Genomic DNA, 24,920 nt, shown 5'->3' on the forward strand with positions numbered 1-24,920 from the left:
ATTTGGGCAATTTCCTGTCTCTCTAGCCATCTTCAAGGTAGGAAGGCCCATAGTTTGGCCTGTATTTTTCTCTCATATGTTTGAAAAATCCATGGTAGTCTTTTAATTTCTTTTTAATTAAAACAAGAGTTAGTAAATCAGCATTCCTGAGTCTGACAGGATCCCCGGGGTCCAATCTGGAACAGCGGGACCGCGGTGCCCCCTTAACTTTCCAGCCTGGGCTGTCTCTCACGATGCTATGCTAGTGACAAACAGCAAACCCCTCTAGATGCTGTGATTACTCAGCCACCAGCATACAGAGACACACCCAGCTAAATTGCATGAATGCTCTCTAAGCCACTCATGAACTATACATAAGGAAACACCAGCAAATCTCCCAAGCCCCCAGCCTTGCACCCCAGAAATATACCATCATTTACACTGCTCAAGATCTTATCTTGAACAATGCAAGCTCATTAATTAGTTCACCATTTCGTCAAAGGATGGGGGATATGTACCAGTCTTTGTATTCTGAGCAGTTTCCCCAAGCACTTTAGACAAACTCACTGGTAAAACTCAAACATTAAAATAATAATACAGAAAGATAGTTTTTAAGTGATTATTAGTGGTAGACATACAGGACAAAGGTGGTTACCTAAGAAATAAAAGTAAAATCACAGTCTAAATTCTAAATTTTATCAGACTAAGCAAGAGTTGAATCAAACAGCTTTTCTCACTGCACTGGATGTTGCAGATAAGTTACAGTTCTTAATACACAGGCTGAATTTCCTTGTCAGCCTGGGACCAGTCTCCTCAGTTCAAAATCTTTGTTTTCCCAGTGTTCTTGTTGCCTTCAGTGTAGGTGGGGGAGGAGAGAGATGGTCTCATGATGCCACGGTCCCTTATTTTCTACTCTCAATTCATGTCCCAAGAAAGATTCTGGTCCAGACATGTCCTGGTAGGCCTTGCTGAGTCAGAATTGAGCAATCCCCTATTGTGTAGTGCTTGTGCAACTGTGTCTCACAGAATTGTAAATCTCCTGTTTGCAATTCCCCTGCTGGTCAATGGCTCTTAATGGTCGCTTAACGTACGTTTGGGTGTGGGTCACCACCTTTGTTGTCACTGGAGAGCTAGCAGTGGGCATCTCCCAAACTCGCAACATATTTCAATAACAACCATGCAGCAAAATTTCATAACTTTGTGTACAATGATGATACACACATTTTGACAGAACAGTGAATTTCAGCAGATCGTGACCTTTCATATGATACCTTGCAAGGCATGCTTTATATGAAATGCCACCACCATATACCAATGATGAATATGGGGGTTACAGGGTGATACTTTGAAGTACAGTGTGTCACACTGAGAGACCCTACAATAACAAACCAGCGTGTGCACCGTAACAGAGGGAAACCCCTAGTAAGGAAATATTTCCGTTTTGGACTTTCCAGGGACTGTTAACAACACTGAGAAGAAAATCGTTTTAAAAATTAACTTAAAAGTAGATCTTGACCCAGACTCATTGAAAGAGGGACGGCATTAGTTCTGCAGTCGGGATAGGTCCGTAGTGAAGCTCCTCCCTCTCTCTTCTACTTTCAGAGCAAGTGTATGTGCAAGAGTGGCTATGCTGGTGATGGCTATAACTGTGACCCCATTAATCCTTGCAAGCTGGACAATGGTGGTTGCCATGATTTGGTGAGTAGCTGGAGAATTCTCCAAAATCCTTCTTGGGAAAGAATGTTGGGCCAGATCCTCGGTGGATGTATTTTGGTGTAGCGCTACTGACTGCAATGGAGCTATGTTGATATACACCCACTGATAATCTGGCCCAATATGTCTTCCTTTGTTGTGCAATAATCACATCTTCCTGTGACACAGCGTAAAGGCTTTGTGGTCATTAGTTTATCTTGTTTGTTCACACTCCCGTGTTTCACAAGGCTGTGCTAGAAGGTGTGTGTGTGTGTGGGGGGGGGGGTTCTTAGATGTACAGTAAAAATACACTATTTCAGCATAAGAGACCATGAGAGGAAAGATGGCATTGTAGTTAAGGCCCTATCTTGCGATTTGGGAGACTGGAGATCAGTTTCCACATTTGCCACAGGGTTCCTGAGTGGCTAACACTGAGCAATACTGTTTTATTACACATTAATCCTTCGTTTGCTTGTCCTCACAGGCTGTGTGCGAGCCTCTTGGAGGAGGGGAGCGGTCCTGTGCTTGCGCTCCGGGTTACATGGGAGATGGACTTGCGTGTTATGGAGATGTATTAAAGGTAGGGAGAAAATGAACATTATTCTCTTTTAATTCAAAGAAAAAAGGTTGGGTTTTTTTTGCAGTAGCTGAACCAGCTCATGCTAAAATCTGCAGGTGACGACAGCTGCTGGTTTGAATCATAGGACTGGAAGGGACCTCGAGAGGTGTAACGATGCTGCCTCTGGTAGGATACAACTGAGAGTATCAATACAGGACAAATGGTTTAGAGCAGGGCAGTTACAGCCCAAAGCTGGGTGTCCTTTATTATTAAGGCACACCAAACCAGCCAACCAGAGAGGACTTTGGTTTTACCCCACTGGCTAACCATAAGTCACACAAGCAATTTCCTTAGACACTCCAGTTTCCCAGTATCGCCACCAGCACCGCTCCTTATGGGGATGACTGGGTATGAAAACCAATACCCCAGTAAAAGAAAAAAGGTTCTCCTGATCCCAAAGGACCAAGCCCCAGACCCAGGTCAAATGATAACTTAGATCTTACCCAAAATACACGCTTATAGCCAATTCTTATTAACTAAACTAAAATGTATTAAAAAAAGAAAAGAGAGAGAGTTGGTTGAAAGATCAATATACATACAGACTTGAGTTCAATTTCTGGAGGTCCAGATACATAGCAGAGATGGTGAGTTTGTAGTTGCCAAAAGTTCTTCTAGAAATAGTCCATAGGTTATAGTCCAATGTCCATATTCAGGGTGACCCCAGTAAGTGACTGGAGATCTCAATTCTTATGGCTTAGGGTTTCCCCTTCTTGAAACCCAAAGCAGATCTGAGATGAAGAAGGATCATGTCTAGGGTTTCAGCTTGTTGGCCTAAGAAAACAATAGGCTTAACTTTCCATCTCCCAAACATCATGGCAATTAGCATAGGGTAATTTATCCATTAAACAGTTCAGGTACAGGCTACCACAACCTTCAAAGAGACATGTACACAATAATACTATTTCACTCAAGTGTCTTCCTAAATGTTACTACTCCTTTTTTGATCGTTGAATCAAAGCCATAGTAATAGACAAGACTTGTTTGCTTACATTACAAGACCTGAGCAAACAGCTACCCTTCTATCTCTAACAATGCAGGCTTGCATTTCAAAGCTCTATTCATTTACATATCTTCCTAACAAGTCTTTAAAGTTTGGCCATGGGTCATGTCAGTCTGAGTTAATTAACTCTTTCTGGCCCTGTGTCACCTTTCAATAAGACATTATATTATACTCCTAACGTCACAAGAGGTCATCTAGTCCAGTCCCCCGCACTCCTGGCAGGACAAAGTATTATCTAGACCATTCCTGACAGGTGTTTGTCTAACTTGCTCTTAAAAATCTCCAATGATGGAGATTCCATAACCTCCCTAGGCAATTTATGTGTGTACCAATGATACATGTTGATTCTGGACTTGAATATCAGAGGTTAAATATACATAATTTTACTAACAGTTGCTACTTCTTGAAGTATATATAAAGTACTTCATTCAAAAACAAAATAATTAAAACCTATGTCAGTGTATGCCTCAGTAACGCTATCAATCCTCTGCCAATTTTCCATCCTAACTGATACGTTGAACTGTCCAGTTTGAAACATCAGCATCACCTTGAAAAAAATCGATATGTCTCTTTGTGTTGTGTCCCATGAATTAGAGGAAAGGGAAGGGGGGAATAGTTTGATCCCGCTGTATTGTTGTTGTTCAAGATGTAGTGACAGTTCTCTTGATTTACTGAAGAGTATTGCTGTAGGATACCAACTAGCACACCACCCTCTGCTTTTCCATCAAAATAGTTACGGTTCCCAGGAACCCATGTTGGGCCGGGTTCCCCATACACTTACATACAAAGTGAAAAGTCAGACAGCAACTAAAAAGGGGACAAATCTACACAGAGAACATACTTTCCCTCTCTCCTGCAAGCAGGGACTGAGAATTCATGGTCTCACAGGGTCCCTACCCACGCTTTCCCCCTCTAGAGTACCTGATCTGACTCTTCTTACCATAGTCTGCCTGGCAATCTGATGTATTTCCCTCTCTCCCTGGATAGGACATTAGTATGTAGGCCCAAGTTATAATGTAAGCTACCAACAACAATTTCTGACTTGTGTCCTAGGTGTGTGATGTTGCAGAGCTCATATGCATCCTTCATTAATTAGAGAGGAGCCTGAGATCTGACTTGAATGTTGGGGAAGTTCTGATTCGGCTCTGGTTCTGAACTCTGTGCCCCATCTGAGTAGTTAGAAAAGGCAAAGGTTTTCAAGGAATTAATTACCTTAAGCTTGAAATTAGATATAATTGGCAGAGTAGTGCAAGTTTAAAAAAAAATCAAGAGTTTAGATCCAGCTCTCTGATTTTGGAACACACCTTTGTGAGTGACACATGGCTTCTGAAAGTTCTGTGTAGGCAGGTGGTAAGCACTTGATTCAGCCGAGTTTGCTGTGTTTGAAGCAGACTTGAAATAACAAGGATCACAGGACCACCCTTCCCTCCCCCTGCTTCATCCCTCCCTACAAGCTCTGTACTTGTACTAATCTTGGTGTTGCTTTCTCGTTTGGAAGGAGCTGGCCAGGAATTCCCACTTTGCAGGCTTCTATGAGTGGATTAAGGTAAAAAATGCTGCCTGAAGCAATTACAAGTGTTTTTGTAAAATATAAATTGTAAAAAAAAAACCCAAAGCAAAGATCAAAGATGCTGTTTTAAAATCTGCTGTTAAGAGCAATTTTCCTTTGCATGCGTTATTAAAAAAAAAAGGGCAAATCAAGCTGAACTTTGCTAATGCATGGTACATTAACCGAAAAATCCCCACCTTTAGCTCTGGAAATGGTGGGTTTTTTAAAATTACTGTGCATTTTAGAGTTTCAAATTAGTTGACAGTTTTATAGATTGTTCTAAATGGTGTGATTGATTGCATTTAGCTATGTTTTTAATAGCACCATGTGAAAGGTCAATGAGGACCAGGCATGTACCCTCTTAAGTTCTCATTCATTTGAGTGGTGAGTCACATGGCTAACTGTGTGCACTAAGACACCTGCTCTAGAGACTGTAACTGTGGACCCATTGGCTCGTATGGCGTGTTTTGGGGACCATGCTTCTCGCTCTGGAAGAAACGGAGACCATCACATACTTGACCTTCATACCATATATTGCTGCTAACTCATGGCTGTTGTAAAGTAGCTGACTGCTTTGGGTGAAAGACAAACAGATAAAAAAGCAGTGGGAGTAATATACAAATAGCGACACTTCGAAAGTAAGAGTAAAGTTAAAAATTCAGGTAGCTTTCTTTCCCTTTCTTGTTACTATCTTCCTGTTCCCACTGGAACAGGGTGGTAAGCACTTCATGGAATGGAGTTGGCCACTGAAAATGTTCTCCAATACATGGGGCCAAATTTATAAGCAGGCACAACACCCATTCCATCAGTTACACCTGCATTTGCCAGATCATATTTGGTCCTTAGTCCAAATCTGGCCTCGGGTGTACAAAGGGATTTACTGGCTCAAGTGAATGTGCTCCTATTTGCAAGGTTCTTAGAACCTTTTTTGAATAAAGAGACCTTTGGCACTGGCAATATAAAAAATATCAAGAACTTTCTCCTTCTGCAGCACCTGTTCTGGGGGTTTGTTCCTTGAAGTTGCAGATTTCCTACGTTCAGCATCCAGCAAATTAAGGTTGGACTGCTGTGGAAAAATTTTCCATGGCATTTGCTGACTCCCACCAGAACTAATTTCCCAACCACCATCCCAACCACCACCACAGCTCTGGGTACAACTGAATTTAAGCTTTAGTCCCACACAGTAATCTTACATGCAGTGGGAGTGGGATCATAGCTATAAAGGTTTGTACTGCGCTGTAGGTGTAGCACTGACTTGTTTTATTTGTGCATCTCCTTGCTCTGGACAACAGAAGTCTCTCTTCAGCATCCCGGCAGGAATCAATGTCACTGTTTTGGTGCCCGCAGAAGCCGCCATCAAAAACCTGAGCCAGGCTGAAAAAGATTTCTGGCTGAAGCCCTACACGCTTCCATTTTTAGTCAGGTATCGTTGGACTGTTACCATGCTCTTTCATTCAAAACAGCCCTAACTGAGGGCTGGAGACTGGCGTTCTCTCCCTATCGGCTCCGTGGCAGTAGAAAGAAAACCATCACAGGGTAAAAACATAGCAGAGGTGAAACATCCAGTTGATGAAGTGTTTATTGGATAATTCAAACATAACAGTGGTTAGAAGATACAATGAAGGTTTATTAATTGCATATTAAAGGCAGGATGTTTCTCCCAGCCATGATGCAGAAGCAGCCCCACAATGGGAGAAGGAACAGAGAATTCTCTCTGCATGCTGCTCTTTCTGCACAGAACATCTGGCCACGCAGAAGATGTGAGAGGAGCATGAAGTCTGCAGCTCTCTTACTTACTCACATCTTCTGGGGAGGGAAGGCAGGTGGTGACCCACAGAAATCTGGAGTTGAGCCCAGGGAAGATTAGTGGGATCAAAAAGGGGAGGGTGTGTGAATGCTGGCTGGGAAATATGGAACTGGTCGGGCTGGTGAGCAGGATGGAAGAGCTAAGGTCAGAATTGACTGGTATTGAGGAGCAGGCAGAAGATGGGAGGAGTTTTTAAAGCAGAGGGGAGATGGAGAAAGTACTGAACTTGTGAGGAGAGGCAGCTTGGCTGAGTTGGTGCTGGAGATGATGGTACACAGAAGTTGCTGCAGCTAGAATTGGGTGGGATCAAAGGTAGCTCAAACCCAATGATGGAGAAGGGGAGAAATCTGGCATCTTCCTTTTCAAAAGTGCAGGTGAGAAATGTACATTAATGCCCCCCTATAATACTGGCTGCTGGGATTCACTGTTGCAGCCAATTGCCTGGAAGTGTGGAGTGACCACCAAGTCCTCTGCTTTCCACTGAGCAGGGCTCAATCTCCCCATCCCCTTCAAACCAACCTCAGCAGAACTGGAGCAGAGGAGTCCTGACTCTGTCCTCAGCCAGAGTACCAGGCTGTCTAGCTTAAGTGAAAAACAGAGCAACATCTGCCCCATGTCCTGGGCTCCTCTGCCCCCTCCTTACCACACAGCAACCACTGGGCTGTGTCCATCCAGTGTTCATCATCCTATCCATGCTCCCCTCAGTGTGGCTGCAGGGCTCATGCATCCTCATATCTGGTCCCAGTCAACTTTTGTTTGTGGTTGCACCTATGCACGAGGTAGAAGGAAGGAGCATTTTGCCCAATGAGCCCATTTCTGGGGCCTACAAAGCTAGAGTAAACTGGCCTTGCATGGGCAAGCTACACCAGGGCTAGGGAAGGACCACACAAGCTTATGAAGGCCAGGTGTAGAGCAGCCGCTCGATGGCTGCAAATACAGCTCACTGGCTGTATAGCAGTTGCATGTCTGCATGGTGTATCTGTGTAGCTCAGTGCCAGTGGTTTGGGTTTGGGGTACATGTTTGCATTAGCTTTTATTGTATTCAACCCATTTCAGCTGTTCCTAGTTGAAATGTCTCATTAAAGGACTTTGTGTTGTAGAGAGCTTAGGGACCAGGATGGGAGGAGCTAGAGTACGAGTTAACATGAGCACTGGTTCAATATCTGGATTAAACTCCTTGCAGAGATGAACTTTAGATAGCACCTACATCTCATTGCAGAAATATCGAATCCTGGAAACACCTGAGGCTCGTAACCTCTTGCAGCTGAGTGACCTGCTATACTTTCAGATTAGCTTGAGTGATAGAGGGCTGCATGTTGTCAGTTGTCATCCCATACCAGGGGATTAATGCACATAATGACATGGATATTGAGAGGACGCCAGGCCCAGGATTGTGAAGAGCAAGCTACGGGATCAGACGGCAGCCAAGATAAACAGTCTACTTCAGAGGTCTATGTTATAAAACGTGCTCTCAATTCTTCTTTACATGTGCCTGTCACCTACAGGGCCCATTTTCTCCAAGGTTCCTTCACCAGTGAGCAGCTCAAAGAGCACAAGGGTGAGGAGTTACCCACTCTCAATCCACGGACCAGATGGGAGATAACCAACAGCAGCGGCGTAAGGGCTTTTTAATTGACATGTGTATATTGGTAGCAAATTAAACAACACATTTAGGGATATACCGTGCTGGGTATACCCCATTGTACCCATTGGTGAGGACAATGCCATTAAATTCCTGATGTATCATATAAGTCTAAGGTGCTGCAGGGGGCCTTGGACACAGATTGTTTTGTTTCACCCCACTCAGTGACCTACAATGTTCTCATGTTTCCCTCTTGTTATTTTTCAGGCTATAACGATTCAGAATGCAATCATTGTAGTAGCTGATATTCCTGCTATTAACGGCACTATTTATATCCTAAATAAGGTAAATCAGTAAGAACAATGTCTGGAAATACTAGGTTATATTGCTGTAACACATTTGTTTTCTGTTGTTTGTGGAGCTATGGGGGGATTCAAATAGGATCCAAGTAGATCTGGATATTCTGAGCTCATTCCAGATGCTGCTTGTGCAGCAGCATTTAATATTTAAAGCACTGCCCTCAAACTGTGTAGAAGAGTCCAATACTTGACTCTTCAAGAAAAGAGTCAAGACCTGTCCATTCTGGGAGCAGAACCACACTAACTGCAACCATGCATAATTATTTTCATTGTAGGGCAGGATTGCCGTGTGCTTTTCCCAAGCAGTCTCTGACCTGTGATCAAGCTCATCTTTGTCTTTCTTGCGCTCAGGTTTTGTTACCACCTTTAGGAGATATCCCACCAAGTCGCCCCGGTCTGCAGCAACAGCTCGATATGGTCCCCGCGTTTACTCTGTTCAAGGAGTTGTTACTGGTAAGCAATTGTTTGGATTCTATTGAATATTAAGCTTTTTTGATAGTATGAAGCCGCTGAACCAGCCTAACATTAGAACCAAGCCTGCATGGACTGCCTAGGAAAATCATGGTGATTTTTGTGGTGCTCCCAGGCTATGTTTTGGGACTAGGACAGATTTATAAAGCTGGCTAGCCAGCCTCCCAAAGGAATGAATAACTCCCACAGGGGATCAGACTTCACAGAAATAGAACAAGACACACCCAATGAAAACTGCTGCTTTAGCTATAAAGCCTCTTTGGAGTGGTTAGTTTCTTTGGGAGGTATGGTAGAGGTTTCTTTCAATTTTAGCAACTTATTAAAGTGATAGATTGGATCTGTAAGACCTTTTGTGTGTGTGTGTGCACACATACACACCTCAGAATGATAACACACATACTAGAGATGATGCTCAAGCAGGGGACTTATAGATACACACTGTAAGTATGAGAGAGGCCCATTTATCTAAGAAGCTGGGCCAGCATCAGCCAAGCAAGGCCTCGGCAGGGTGGATTGCTGCTGTTTTCCATGACTCTACTGGAAATTGCCTTGCATCTCATCCAGTTTTAAAGCATTTCTATTGGAGTTCTTGCCTGATGCCTCCACCTCCCTAACTGATAGTAATATTTTATCTTTGTTTGTTTGTTTTGGGTTTCTTGTTTACCTCTCGTGCTCTTTTAAATAAAACTAGTTCACTCACTAATATCCCTGTTTTGCAACTTCTAGCAATACCAGTTGATTGGAAAAATTGAGTCCTCTGAAAAATATACCATTTTTGTCCCAGGAAGCAATTCAATTGGGGAATATTGCCACGCTTCCAACATTACCCAACTGGTAAGATCACTGTTTGTTTACAGTCTGACTATGTGTGATAGTTATCAATTATGGGGGCCATATTATACCATCAGGCTTTAGATCTGAGTCCCTAAAGAGGAATTCTGCCTAAAATTGTTTTAATGTATAGAATGGCCAGGAGAAGTCCTGTTTCCATACTGCTAACCATCACCTGCTGAGCTTGATTCTGGACTCCAGCAGCTGCAGCAGGAGAGAGGGCTCTCTGGGATCAGCAAGGGTAATGACAGGGAAGCACAGCAGAAAGAAGAGGAGGCATGGGAGTAGGTGGAGTGGTGGCGGGTGGAGATGTCTGATATTAGGAAGCATGGCAGGAAGGTGTCTCTGCAGGGGAGAGTGAAAGGGAAGGGGTTCTCTGGGCTTGACAATGGAGTCAGGTGGAGCACCATATAAGGAATTTGCCAGACCATATTTAAAATGGCCACTGCTACATAGTGTTGGACATTTTCAATATCTGGACTCCTTACATTTAAAATTAGCTTTGTAGGTAGGCAGATCCAACGAAATTTCTAAACTCATGGACAGTGCTTATGATTCAGGTAATTGTCCAATCCCTTAGAAAGGTTTCCTAACACCTTTCTGGGTTTTTGAACAAACCCAGTCTTACAGGGTTGTTGGACTTAGTTCTAGAGCTAGTTTTCAGATTATGGACATACCTAAGACTTGTGGACTTACAGTTCTTTCTACACTGTACTTACCTCTAGCTACCTAATACCTGTTTATGAAACAATAATAGGCTAAATGTTTTGCTTCCTACTGGTCTTGAATTCCAGGATAATGACACTGTGCAGTATCATGTTGTACTTGGAGAGAAGCTCTCCTCTACAGACTTGAAAAATGGAGTCCATAAAAGCACAATGTTAGGATTCTCCTACTGGCTAATGTTTTATAAAAACAACCAGGTAAGAATGGGAGGGTTTTACCTGCTGTTGTAGGATGCCGTTGCACAATTTGTTGGGGAAGAGTCAATATGGTTTTTGTAAAGGGAAATCATGCCTCACCAATCTACTAGAATTCTTTGAGAGGGCCAAGAAGCGTGTGGACAAGGACGATCCAGGGGATATAGTGTACTTGAGATTTTCAGAAAGTCTTTGACAGGGTCCCTCACCAAAGGCTCTTTAGCAAAGTAAGCTGTCATGGGGTAAGAGGGAAGGCCCTCTCATGGATCGGCAACTGGTTAAAAAATAGGAAACAAAGGGTAGGAATAAATTATCAGTTTTCAGAATGGAGAGAGGTAACTAGTGGGGTCCCCCAGAGGTCTGTACTGGGATCAGTACTGTTCAACATACTCATAAATTATCTGGAAAAAGGGGTAAACAGTGAGGTGGCAAAATCTGCAGATGATACAAAACTACTCAAGATAGTTAAGTCCCAGGCAGACTGCTAAGAGTTACAAAGGGATCTCACAAAACTGGATGACTGGGCAACAAAATGGCAGATGAAATTCCATCTTGATAAGTGCAAAGTAATACACATTGGAAAATGTAATCCCAACTATACATATAAAATGATGGGGTCTAAATTAGCTGTTACCACTCAAGAAAGAGATCTTGGAGTCATTGTGGATAGTTCTCTGAAAATATCCACTCAATGTGCAGTGGCAGTCAAAAAAGCTAATAGAATGTTGGGATTCATTAGGAAAGAGATAGAGAATAAGACCCAAAATATCATAATGCCACTATATAAATCCGTGGTACGTCCACATCTTGAATACTGCATGCAGATGTGGTCACCCCATCTTAAAAAAGATATATTGGAATTGGAAAAGGTACAAAAAAGGGCCACAAAAATGATATGGGGTAAGGAACAGCTTCCATATGAGGAGAGATTAATAAGACTGGGACTTTTCACTTTGGAAAAGAGATGACTGAGGGGAGATATGATAGAGGTCTATAAAATCATGACTGGTGTGGAGAAAGTAAATAAGGAAGTTTTATTTACTCCTCATAACACAAGAACTAGGGGTCACCCAATGAAATTAATAAGCAGCAGGTTTAAAACAAACAAAAGGAATTGTTTCTTCACACAATGGCTATTAGCCAGTATGATCAAGAATGCAAAACCATGCTCTGAAGTGTCCCTAGCTTCTGTTTGCCAGAAGCTGGGAATGGGCGATGGGATGGATCACTTGATTACCTGTTCTGTTCATTTCCTCTGAAGCACCTGGTGTTAGCCACTGTTGTAAGACAGGATACTGGGCTAAATGGACCATTGGTCTGACCCAGTATGGCCGTTCTTTTGTTTTTAATTAAAACTTGGGCTGTACTACGATACGTAGGCTTCCATTTCTAGGTCACTGGTTCAAATGTAGTTCAGAATGGTAGTGACCAAAAATTGCTCCCATCTGAATCAGTTGAGAAGCCTGTGTGAAGTGAGTTGCTGGGTCTATTCTGTGTCCAGTGGACTGGCTCTCAGTACAGTACAGGTGTTCCGATCATTTAAAAAAAAAATCATAGTGATTGTGCCCCATCCACACCCTCTTATTGCCCGTCTCAGCAGGGAGGCCAGGTTCAGAGTGAGCCATGAAGAATGAATTGTCCTTTCACTTACAAAGCTCATTCCTCCTGATTGAGGCCATGGTAGCCATCTCCATGCTGTGCATAGTCATAACAATTTACTCTTAAGTGCCATCAGTCCAGCACTTTCTTTTGCAGTTTTTTTTAAGAAAAAACAAAATAAATTCAAAGAAAACTAATTTCCCAGCTAGCTGTAAAAATAAATAAATAAATAAATAAATTTAAAAAATGAGATTTATGGATGAAAAACAATATAGAAGAGCTAAGTATTAGTATTCTGAATAATAATCATATAACATTTTCCCGTGGTGTTATCCTTTTTTCCCCATGCTTTCTGTGAGTCATGAAATCTTCCCTTCTAAAACAGCAAGCAGTGGAAACATATCAGTCAGCTCTCAAACTTTAGAGCAGAGGCAGTCTATTAGGATAGAATGCTTTCTAATGTAAGTAGATTAATTTGTATTATTCTGGAGGGTATTAGGTGACCTGTACCTGTAACTACTTCAGTTAGTGAGCTTGTCAGAACTAAACTAAGCCAAGCATGTTTCAGGTCTGCTCAGTTTTTAGCTAGGAGATCTTCCTGGTCAACCAAAGGACTGCAGCAAGTGGTGGTGATTATTCATTAGGTTTGATGCTGAGAGTCCCCAGAACACACTTTGGGGTGCTATTGATGGGGCATCATCTTTTGGATGAGATGTTTTAAAAAAAAAAAAAAAAAAGAGTTCCTCAGCACTTGTCACTGAAGCACTCATGTCACTCTTTATAAGAGTTAGTGCAGTTGATGCCAGTGTTCTGTTTGATTTGCATCTTGGGGAATTATATTCTGTCTACCTTTTAAAAAAAAAAATCCACTGTAATTTTTACTAGAGAAGTTTGTGCGTGTAGAATAGCTGAGGCAACCATCCCAGTGGTAGATGAGCAAAATATACAGTTTGAAAGCAGCTGGATGCTGTAGGATGAAAGGCCCTTGTTAGTTATATGGTGGCTCTGTTGTTATCATAGTGGCATCCTAGCTTTCTGATTTTTAACCAGACTCTCTTCTTCTCTTTGCAGACATTTGTAAACAACATCCGCTTAGACGGTAAATTTTTCGAAACCAAGAATGGGATGTTGATTGGGGTTTCTGGGGTTCTACAGATTCAGAAAAATCGTTGCACTGCCAATACCACAGTGATTCAGAAGGTAATTAGCTTTACATAAAGATAATCACAGCATTAGAGAGCTCTGATTTAAAGTCTCCTTAACTCGGTCACATCATGATGGCCTGAACCAGCTAATCTCAACTATACCTCTGTACAGAGCAGATGCTCCCTATGAGCCTGACGCTGACACTGTTGAGCCAACTGCAACTCCGAGGCACTGGGGAGTTGTGGGGGCTCAGCATCTCTTAGGATCGGGCCCTGTACTTTTAGGTGTAGTTCAATAAACTGCCATAGACGTAGCTCCATACATTGCTATAGCTGAGAAATTACATTGCATATCTGTGGCCGTGCTAAGGAGGAGGATTTTGTTTCATGTTACATTCTGGCAGCAGTGTTTGTGTTCGCAGTTCCATGTTAAAAATAAGACATTGCATGAAACAAACCCATAATAGCCAGGATTTCGCTACCTGAATCATTATTTGCTCAGTTCATTGTTTTGAGCCAGTGAATTTAACATCTCGATTCATTGTCCTCTCTCTATATGACGATTTGCGGAACACTTTAAAACTAGCATTTTAGTAGGACGTTTTAAAAGGGACTGTGTGTGACTTCTCCTGTTTCTTGTCCCCTAGTCAAGATGTGCTAAGTGTGACAAGGGGATCAAGTGTCCTTCCGGATCGGTCCTGGCGGTAAGTCTCTGATTCATTTCACACCCTTGCATGTGGTTCGGGGAAAGCAGTTTTGTTTTCAGCGGTGAGAGTTATGGAGGTAAGTGATGGCAAGTAAGAGGCCAACGCACTATTTGCTCATTCTTCCCTTATATTTATTAAAGAAAAAAGAGAGGTGTTTCCTGTCCTCATTGTTCATGCGTAACAACTGATGGATCAAGGGCAAATGTGGGCTGTTCCAGCTGGAGAATATGACACCCTGAATCTTCTCATGGGGCCAATATCCACGCTGTGCTTGAATTGAAGGATCTCTTTAGAACATGCAATCTAGAGTGGGGAACCCATTGAGCATGGTCTTAATCCAGCACTGTGTTCCCATCTGCCTTTTAGGGAATTCGTTGATCCTTAGGTCTCTGCCAGCTACTTTATTTAGGCTGGTGCTGAAAGGCCCTGTGCCAGTAGAAGAGGGAGCTCTGGGAAATTCCCAACCCCTCATGTGAGCAGAGGGGGGATGCGCCACATCCATAGCTCAGATCAGATGCTGCAATGATTAAACCCTGAATACATAGTAAAAATAACAGGAGTACTTGTGGCACCTTAGAGACTAACAAATTTATTAGAGCATAAGCTTTCGTGGGCTACAACCCACTTCTTCGGAAGAAGTGGGTTGTAGCCCACGAAAGCTTATGCTCTAATAAATTTGTTAGTGGGTTGTAGCCCACGAAAGCTTATGCTCTAATAAATTTGTTAGTCTCTAAGGTGCCACAAGTACTCCTGTTATTTTTGCGGATACAGACTAACACGGCTGCTACTCTGAAACCTGAATACATAGTGGCAGTGGAGTCAGAGAAGAGCCCAGAGCACCTCTGTGAAGGGGGAAAGGCCAGTGGCCAAGTAGAGGCTGGTGGAGAGTGTGAGATTATTGCCTACATTGGTTGGATGGAGGGATATGGGAGAGAAAGGGGGCGAGGGAGGCGGAGTTTGGGGATGGAGGAGAGGGGGCTGATGCACTGAAAAGAATACATTTATCTTCACTGGCTCCAAGCAGAACAATTTCCCCACTTTTATATCCACACATCCACCCTGCAATGTCTTCCCTTTCCAGTGACTTAGTCTGAAGCAATCCCAGTGCAACCATTTAAACTGTGTCCTCCACTTATGGGGTACACATTGAGACCTTGCCTGACATCTTGGGGGAGGGGGACGGATTCTCGTGTTCTGGGCTTCCATACACAGTGTGTGCTGGGAGAGGGTTACGGTGAGTGAATGCATTTCAGTGTAATCAGCCCTGTATTCATGGCACTTGGGGATGGAATATACAGTTGTGCAGAGGGGCTAGCACAGTGCTTAGGCACTACTAAGTCTCATTTCAGTCTTATTTTGAGGGCTTAAGTGGTGAATATTCCTTGTGCTGGCCCTCTGAACAGCAGCACATGACAAGGTATTACCTGGGCCCAAATTCTGGTCTATTTAACGCAGTGGAACTTCCACTGACTTCAATGGCCATCTCACACAAGTATCAGTGAGTAGGATTTGGCCTCAGATCTCTTGTTTTTCCAACACTGTTGCTAGGGAAACCCAGTTTTTCCAGACTAAACTTTTAGTGAGGATCACACAGGTGGGTTCACTTGCCACTCTGACTTGCCACTTTGTTTTTCAAAGGCTGACAAATGTTTGAAAAACAATCAAGTTCTTCCTGCTGGCGGCAGTACTGCATTACACAGTGGTGACGTCTGGCACTATTGGTTTATCTAATTCATTACATGCCAAAAAGCATGCCAAGCGCTTTCTCTTTTACAGGCAGACGTATTGGTTTCATGGAGAATAAAACTGAGGATTTTAGTCATCTGGAGTTACTACACATCAGGGCCTGATATGCTGGTTTGCTCTCAGCTCTGGCATTGTTGAGTTCTTATTGCCGTTCTTACAGACAGGATAAATAGTGTTGTTTTTCTGTTTCACCCGTGAATGGGCTGGCTCTGATATATGCCTGCTTTGATGGGCTGCTGGGTTATAATATTTTTTTAATTTTATCTGCAGGAAACTCCAGGAGAAGAGAAGATGCCACACTGTTTACATAAGTCTGAATTTTCAGTAGTTGGTTGTTATTTCACCTGTGTTAAAGTTTCCTTAGTAAGTTCAGATTTTAATGTACATTGACAATAATTTTCAGATGATTGTGAAAGTCAAATCTTATGGCATTTTTATACAAATAGGGGTCTGTGGGCGGGTCCTGAAAAAAATAAACTTGCAGAGATTTCAGTACATTTGGCAGAGTTTTTGTTCCATTGGGTATTTTTGTAACAGTTTTCCAAATTTTCATGTATTAATATTACCCCTTTGGACCTGAGAGGGCTAGTCAAAGATTGGGGCCCTGTGGCTGTTCCAGTTGGGAGTAGAATTTGAAAGAGTCTGATATTTTCTCTGATGCAGTTTTGTTTATATAAAAGGTCTGTGTGTCTGAATGCAAATGGAATCAAATAGCAGGAAACAGCTTCTCTTGCTCACAGCACCACCAGAACTCTCTTCGCCTGCACCCTGACCCAAAAACCTCTTCCCAGGTTCTTTCAGGGTCAGCCACCATGCTTGGGCTCTCTCCCTCTGTCTGTTCTTGTCTCTCTTCCCTCCCCTACTCACATTCCCAGAGCAATACTCAGGAAAAACTCCTGTGTGGGTTCACACATACCTTTTGTCTTAGGTGGGACTTAGGTTTACAGTTATGTTAACTGAAGGAGGAGTTCCCACCTACCAGTCTCAATGGGGTTTTAACTCAACCCATAACAAGATTTCACCCAGCCCATAACAACAGTTTGTTCTCTAATGCGTAAATTTTTGCAAACTAAATTGTGTGACTAAGCTGACCAATTGAAACTGACAATACAAAAAATGAAAACAAAACAAAACAAAAATCCCTGGGAACAACCAATAGGTGTTTTTTTTTTCATTTGTTGAAAATTGAAAATTTGTAAACAGAAAAATGTCAAAGTAATTTAAATGATTTTTGAAAAATATTCTGTTTTTTGGGGCTTCGGGGGGGACAGATTTCAGTGATAAACATCTTTGATAGAAAAATGTCAGTGATACTTGGTCTGTTCGCTGGATGTATGTGCATGTGTCCAAATTCACACCAGCGTCTAGTGCAGGCTTTTGTATAGGGCTCTGAACCATCTGGGAATGGAGGGATTATGGGCAATGCAAGGTGTTTGCAACCTCCCTTCCCCATGGCGGGAGGCTACTGGGACCTAGCACAGCCAGGCGGGGCATGGCCACGGCAGCCAGGGGATAGAGCTCTCTCCCAGCGTTCTGCCGCGACTACACAAGCCACGTTAAAGCGCTGCCGTGGCAATGTAGACTAGCCCTAACACACACAATTCCCCAAACAATCCTCTAGCCCCTGCATTTGCAACCAGTTCCAGGGAAACTCCCTCAAGATACATGGGTTGGTCCTGCTCAGGGTTAGCCATCATGTCCAGGGCCTTGGGCAGTAGCCTCTTATTCTTTCCATCTATCACTATAGAAAGGGGTATTTAGTTGCTCCTTCCTTTTAGTTTAGCACACTCATCACCTTTAACCAGATCTGTGATTGTCTATAGATCCAAAGACCTGCTTGATGGCAGCCATTAACACCTTCTAGCATAACAATATTTTCAACTGGAAAGTGTCCATACTCCAATAGGGTCTATGCACCTTTCAATATATGTCAAACACGGATTGTTTTCTTCTGAGTGACAGTATAGCTTTGCTTTTGGATAAATTCCTGGTTACTTCTTCCATTATTGTCTTCCATTCTACTCTTTTATTACTAATTCTCTCTAAAAACATTTTTTCTAACCTCCAGCAGCACTGTGTGTTTGCTGGTCTTAAATTTGTTCTCCCTTGTTTTAATTTGTCAGCCTCATAAAGTGCCAAATTCTGATCTCAGTTACATTAATTGAAATAATTTCTTCAGATTTACGCCATTATAACCAAGTTCTGAAACTAGTACAAACTGTTCAGTAGCACCCATCTTTTCTGTAATCTGGTTTTTAAATTTAATTCTTACCCCCTCTTTATAATGAATGAAATGTCGTCTAGTTATTTTGTGTGCTTACTGTACGTTTGTATTATAGGTAATATACTCACATTCTTATATAGAGGGTATATTTTATTTTTATTTATATAATTCCTTTTAATATCACATTGCTAAATAGTAACTAGAGAGTCTCTCTTGATTTTCTTGCCTGTAGTGCTTCTTGTAGACCCAAGTGAAAGGTGTTGAAATGGAATTTCAGAGCATAAAACCTAAACTGATTTATTTGTGTGTCAAGGCAGGGTTAACAGATATGCTATTTTCAACTCACCACAGTCTTTAATAAACTTAGCAGCTACTGTCAATTAACATGGACATATGAGACAAGCCTAACAGCATATTTGCTGCTAGTATGTTGTCATAATCAGCAATTATCAAAGGATAAAATGAATATAGTAGCTATGTAAATACTATACATGGGCCAAAGAGGGATGATTTTGATAATGTAGCATTTTCTATCCCTTGAGATGCCTTACTCCAGCCTATTGTGTCCTTTCTCAAAGGTCTCTATCTGCTGTCCAGGTTACTATGGACATATGTGTGAGATGTGCCCAGGAAAGCCAGGCAGCTCGTGTTCTGGGAACGGAGTGTGCCAGGACGGCATTACTGGCAGCGGGGAGTGTCGCTGTCATGAAGGCTTCCACGGCACAGCCTGTGAGATGTGTGAAGTGGGCAGATACGGAGTGGGTTGTAAATCAGGTGAATTCACAGTTGCTTTTGAAACTCGGAACTGCCATTGAACTCACACAGGGAAGAATGAGCTCTTCCATGTTTTGTAGGGCAGTTTGTGGGACATTTGCATTGCCACTGCCTGAACTGTATCTGTGTTGTGGATACAGTACTAGAGAACTTCCATTCCCAGACCTTTTAATCTGGCACTGCTCACACAAGCACTAACGTTCCCTTAATATTTTTCTTAAAGAAACTAAAACTTCATCTCTCACATGTAGCAATGTATTGATTTACGAAGTACCAGACTTCTCTTTGCGCATTAGAGCTAGCTGGTTTGACAATGGCATGGTGTTTCTCCACAGTGTGTACTTGCAGAAATGGAATCTGTAATGATGGCTTGCACGGAGATGGGAGCTGCAAATGTTTCCAAGGTTGGGAGGGCATCACCTGTGAAAGAAGTAAGTGACTGAGGGAGGCACGTGCAGTGTAAGATTCTTTTCACAGAGGCAGGGTGACTGCTGAGCATGGCTTGATTTTGTTAGTTTGTGATACAGCTAAATATTTCAGTGACCCTGATTGGTAGTTTTTGATTGATTTTCTTCCCCCCTTTGGCACCATATGATGATAGGGTTGGCCCCTTTCTAATTGCTGGAAATGGGACACCTGACACCCCGCCCCTGCTCCACCTCTTCACCCAAGGCCCCGTTCCTGCTCCACCACTTCCCCTAAAGCCACGCCCCCATTGCTTGCTCCTATCCCCCTTCCCCCTGTTGCTTGCTGGATTGTCTCCACCTCCATCCCTACCCCCAGCTGGGCTCCCTCTGCTCTGGGGCTGGGACGGGAGCTGCTGCAGCCTGACAAGGAGCCTGCCTGCAGGTAGGAGGCAGCCAAAGCGGAGCAGGGGGCTGGCATGCATTAATGCCTCGGCACCTCTCCCCACCCCACAGTAACCTGACTTTTGGTGCCCAGTCAATACATCTGACCAAACACTGAGTTCATTTTAAGTTTTTTATCCTAGACTGCTGAAATGGTGGAGCTGTTAGTAGACTGGAAAGTGAAGCTATGTTTGTTTTCTCTTGCAGGAATTGGGACTGATTTGTGTAACAACACTTGCCACCTGATGGCTAAGTAAGTACAACCTTGGTGCCAAGGACATAAAACAGTGTGTTTGTGGCTGTTTTACATGGACTTGACTTTGTGTTTGTAAAAACATGGAAGGTTGGTGTGGGGAACTGAACACTATATACTAATTAAGCACCTACATAATTATTTATTCCACCCTTTGAACACATCTTGCATTTAAACCCCCTATTCTTTCTCTGGAGGAGTGTGTATGTGTATGAACCCTTCCCAAGCACAATCTGTGGCGTGGAGACAGAAGGCAGACTGCTCCTAAGCTGAATCATGCTTCATTTGCAGGCACATTAATTTCAAATTACATCCCCCTTCTAGAAATGAGACAAGCAGGCGGGTTGAAATTAAGAACTGAAAAATTCTGGCACTCAGCTGAGCTCTGAGCAAAGTCTGGCTGGTTACTGGAAGACTCACACAATGTTAAAACGTGGCAATTGGTCCTAACATTAAGTAGTGTGATGGAGCAAGGCCAGATGGCTATAGTAAAGTAATGGGAGACAGATATATTAGCCCCAGGCTAAACAAATCCCTGTTACCAGGATAAGCAAATGGCAGCTGATCCAGGTCAATTAAGACACCTGGGGCCAATTAAGATCTTTCCAGAAGGCAGGGAGGACAGCTAGGTTGATTGGGACACCTGAAGCCAATCAGGGGCTCGCTGAAACTAGTTTAAAGCCTCACAATTAATCAGGTGGGGGCATGTGTCAGGAGCTGTAGGAGGAAGTCGCGCTGTTGGAGAGACTGAGCAGTACAAACCATATCAGGCACAAGGAAGGAGGCCCTGAGGTAAGGGTGAAGTGGATCTTGAGGAAGTGGGGGCTGCTGTGGGGAAGTGGCCCAGGGAATTGTACGTGTCCTGTTTCTAAAAAGTCAGCTACCATAGCTGATACTATTAGGGTCCCTGGGCTCCCCCCTTTTCGCCCCCCCCATTAATCACTGAGACTGGGAGACAACAGAGACTGTGCAAGGGAGGGTAGCTTCTCCTCACCTCCCTCATTGACTTATGTTGAAAATGGCTCAGTAGACTGTGACCCTTGCCTCTAGAGAGAGAAAGGGCTACATGGAGGGTCACAGTGAGCCTCTGAGGCTAGCGAAATCCACCAGGAAACGTGGGACCCATGGAGACAAGGACAGAGTTTTGTCACAGTAGGTTTAACAGTATTAACTAGAAGAGACTTTTAGGATTGGGGAATGGGGGTGTTGTACGTATTCAGTGAACCTTTAAGTACAGGTGACAGGTTCTAGACTGAACAGGCCCAGGTAAGACAGCAGCAATGCCAACTTACCCCACTGGCAACCCACTGTCCCATTAAGGACCCTCTACAATGACCTGGAGGGGCCACCTCTAGGAGTAAAAAGGTCTCCCAGTCTCCATGCTCGGTCAGTCTTTGGCCTCTCTGCTGATATTGCTGATAGTAAGGATAAGCAGTGCCTATTAAAGCAGTGTTTTTGAGATGGAGACTCACTGGCTTGCTAGGAACAGGGCTAAAGCCAACTCACTTCACATATGCACCAGAAAGACATCCAATAGTAACGACCTTCCGTCCCTGCTGACCTGGGCCAGGTTAAAAACAGTGACTTAGAGAGAAAGGGCTCCATAGCCTATCGACAGTTAGCTGAGCTATTCAGTCCCTTATATTTTCATTCTATACCTGAAGTACTGTAATGGACTAGGGCAACCTTCTTTAATGCAGCTCCAGCGTCTACAGAGGTACAGAATGGTGTTCACAAGCCCAGTGTGCTTCATGCACTAAGCATAGTGCTCTTTTCTTGATAACTGTCCCTTGCAGCTGTTACCCTGTGCATGAAGTATTTGGATCAGTTTTTGGCATTGTAAAGAAAAGCTTAACTGCTTGATTTTGTTTCTCGTATTCTATCCAACTCGCCTCTTATCATAATATCTAGCTGCCATAGTAGCTATATTGTGTAATAGTGAAGTCTATCACCAGGTGTAAGATTAAGGCGAGAATGTCATTGTTCACTCTCTTCCTTGGTCGTTTCAGTTGCATTAATGGCTCTGTGGATTCCCTGCCTATTTGCTCCTGCTCTGCTGGATACACTGGGAATGGAACATATTGCTCAGGTATTTCCAACATACATGCAGTGTTTCTAAGTGTGCTCGAGTGCCAGCACAGGCTACACAAATGAGCGATCACAAAGGTTTCTTGCTTTCATAGCTGTAAGATTCTGGTTTTAGTTTGTGAAAGCATTGCAAGGTTGAATGCATGCTAAAACGTTACCCAGGGCAGGATCACAAAAACCCTGTTGCCCCAAAGTGCAGAACCTCCTATTGACTTCTGTACAGAGGGTTTCCAGGACCTTAATGCAACCCTTTTGATGTGTCTAGACCGGAAAGGGAACCGTTCCTATTGCTCAAGCGGATAAAGGGAATGGTATGTGAATTGGCTGAATTATTTCCAGAATAGTTCCAAATAGTTCCAGACACTCAACAGATGGCAGTGATGGATCAGGTCCATAGAATATACCTTCTTAGATTGTCTAGAATTTTAGTCTATTATTTGACCATTTCATGAAAATGCTGCCTTGCTCAATAAATACTATTGAAACAAGACTCTCTAGGACAAACACATTTATTAACCTTCTCACCCCTTCCCCACCCCTGCCACCCTCCCCAAAAAACCAAACGCGCAACTCAAGACACCGTGGGGTTGAAATCTGCTAGATATAAAGAACAAAACGATTTAAAGTACAATATTCTAACAGAATCACATTGCTTTTTCTGACATAATTTGTAATTATGCAAAGACTAGGCACTTTAAGCAATAAATTCCAAGCTAATCAAGTTACAGTGCCAGTGAATGTAATAGCTCGCCTTTGGTATTGATCTCACCAGATTAGTTGTACAGACCAAAAAGCTTTATTTTAATCAGGCATGCTGCTTGTTTTTCTGGCATAGTTTGTAGCTATTCACACAGCAAGTACTTCAGAGCAATCAGTTAGTAGCTAATCAAATACTTATACCAATTAATTTGATAGCTCATCTTCAGCATTAGCCTCAGTAGCATCTTTATTAGTCATCTGTGTCTATAAAAGAGCTTTAGCTTCATCAAAAACAATCTTTGATTGAAAATGGTTTAATATTTTTTGTTACAACAAGGAAATAAGAGACACTTCAAAGCCCAGAAATAAAGCTTTAGCTCTTAGACGCAATATCTTCTTTCTCTGAGCCTGAGGAAAATTGCATGAAGTTCATTATTTGCAAAACACCATCTTTCCAAGGTCATCCATTGGGCTTGGATATGCCATACTCCATATGTATCCCGCTAAATCTTTTCCTTTGTTGTTTTTTGGTCACAGAAATAAATCCATGTGCGATTGATAATGGCGGTTGCTCCAGATATGCAACGTGTACTAACGTCTCTGCTGGAGAGAATACCTGCACTTGTAAGGAAGGCTATGCTGGAGATGGGACTCTGTGCCAGGGTGAGTGAGTGCTCTGATCCACGTTTTGACAGCAATACTTTGCAGGGAGGTGAAATCATGCTGATATGGTGAGCCAGACCCTAATGCCAAAGGTCCACATATCTTTAGGAGCATCACAATTTGAGAAAGTTATAAAAGCAAGTCTGGTGTTGGTTAAAACTGGGGAAGATGCTAATGCTGCTAGTCAGCACTTATGTCACTGCACAACTTGATACCACTTTACAGACTTGTAAGGATTATTGCTCTATTTTATAGTAGGGGAGACTGAGACACACAGACAAATCACGTGGCAAGTCGAGGTCAAACCTTGGATTAGAACTCAGGAGTTCCTTGTTCCCCACCATATGCTCTAAACCACATTTTCAAGACCAAGAGGATGTAATGAATGGAACTTTTTGTGGTTTCCCCATCACTAAACTCTCATGGTTGCTGGTGTGATGAGTTGCCGCTGTGCGACTGTATCTCCAGCTGGAGGGAGCTCTGTTTGCTATTCCTCTGTCATGTTTTTCACTCACTAGTCACCTCCCACTTTGGGTTTCTGCTGTGTTAACATGGATCTACTTTCTTGATGCAGAAATCGATGGCTGTCTAGAGCGCAATGGGAATTGCCACAGCTATGCAGAGTGCACTAAAACAGGCCCAAATCTGGTAAGCAAATCCTTTTCTCAGACGAGTTCGTCATTTTCCGTTGGGGTTATTGGTAATCTTTCCCTTGTGAATCTTTTTTACTAAAATTTTGCATTTCTTCCCTTTCATATGGAAGGATCTACTTGTAACTAACTGATAACTAGAGGGGGCTCCCTGTCTGAGAGCTGTTAATTGCATATTGGCCTATATAAAGTCTGTTGGCCAAAGGCTGGGGAATTTTCTTAGGTGATTTCTTAATAATCAGGACTTGGTTATTAAAGAATGAACAGAGTGCACCCTTAAACTATTAGGTGAAATATGCTCTCTCCCTTCTCACCCCTTTGTTCTGCTTGACTACTGTACATTTTCATTATTGTTTTTAGCTCCACAAAATAGCTTTGTTTTTCCTTCCACAGGTTGCTTGTAACTGTCTTCCTGGCTACAGTGGAGATGGTGTGAAACAATGTATCCCCATCAATCTTTGCAGTGAGGTTTGTCTGCATTTTCCTCTTACTACTGTCAAAGGACTAAACCCTTAAGCTTCCCTTCATGCAAACCATTAATAGGCAGAGTTATTCAAAAGTTATCCAGCATGCAGCAGTTCAGAATGAGCTAACTTGTCATGTTATGCACATGTTATGTCCCTGTCCTCTGACCACCCCGACCCCTGCCCACCCACCCCCAAACTCCCCTGCCCTCTATTCACCCCACCCCCCGCTCCCTGCCCCCTTACCACAC

General features: G+C 42.9%; 1 protein-coding gene across 1 annotated transcript in view; it reads left to right on the top strand.

Annotated features, from left to right (window-relative positions):
• Positions 1-24,920, top strand: part of STAB1 (stabilin 1) — a 109,708-nt gene that overhangs the window by 50,708 nt on the left and 34,080 nt on the right. Inside the window, exons 26-44 of the mRNA XM_065407955.1 lie at positions 1,582-1,677; positions 2,156-2,251; positions 4,789-4,836; positions 6,132-6,262; positions 8,152-8,263; positions 8,496-8,573; positions 8,939-9,040; positions 9,785-9,892; positions 10,684-10,812; positions 13,480-13,608; positions 14,201-14,257; positions 16,277-16,369; positions 18,809-19,004; positions 19,340-19,435; positions 20,060-20,105; positions 22,115-22,194; positions 23,430-23,555; positions 24,130-24,203; positions 24,599-24,673. Of these exons, the coding sequence (XP_065264027.1) occupies positions 1,582-1,677; positions 2,156-2,251; positions 4,789-4,836; positions 6,132-6,262; positions 8,152-8,263; positions 8,496-8,573; positions 8,939-9,040; positions 9,785-9,892; positions 10,684-10,812; positions 13,480-13,608; positions 14,201-14,257; positions 16,277-16,369; positions 18,809-19,004; positions 19,340-19,435; positions 20,060-20,105; positions 22,115-22,194; positions 23,430-23,555; positions 24,130-24,203; positions 24,599-24,673 (1,872 nt within the window). The remainder of the gene's footprint in view (positions 1-1,581; positions 1,678-2,155; positions 2,252-4,788; positions 4,837-6,131; positions 6,263-8,151; positions 8,264-8,495; positions 8,574-8,938; positions 9,041-9,784; positions 9,893-10,683; positions 10,813-13,479; positions 13,609-14,200; positions 14,258-16,276; positions 16,370-18,808; positions 19,005-19,339; positions 19,436-20,059; positions 20,106-22,114; positions 22,195-23,429; positions 23,556-24,129; positions 24,204-24,598; positions 24,674-24,920) is intronic.

The sequence above is a fragment of the Emys orbicularis genome, chromosome 7 (assembly GCF_028017835.1).
Source record: "Emys orbicularis isolate rEmyOrb1 chromosome 7, rEmyOrb1.hap1, whole genome shotgun sequence".
Lineage (NCBI taxonomy): Eukaryota > Metazoa > Chordata > Testudines > Emydidae > Emys > Emys orbicularis.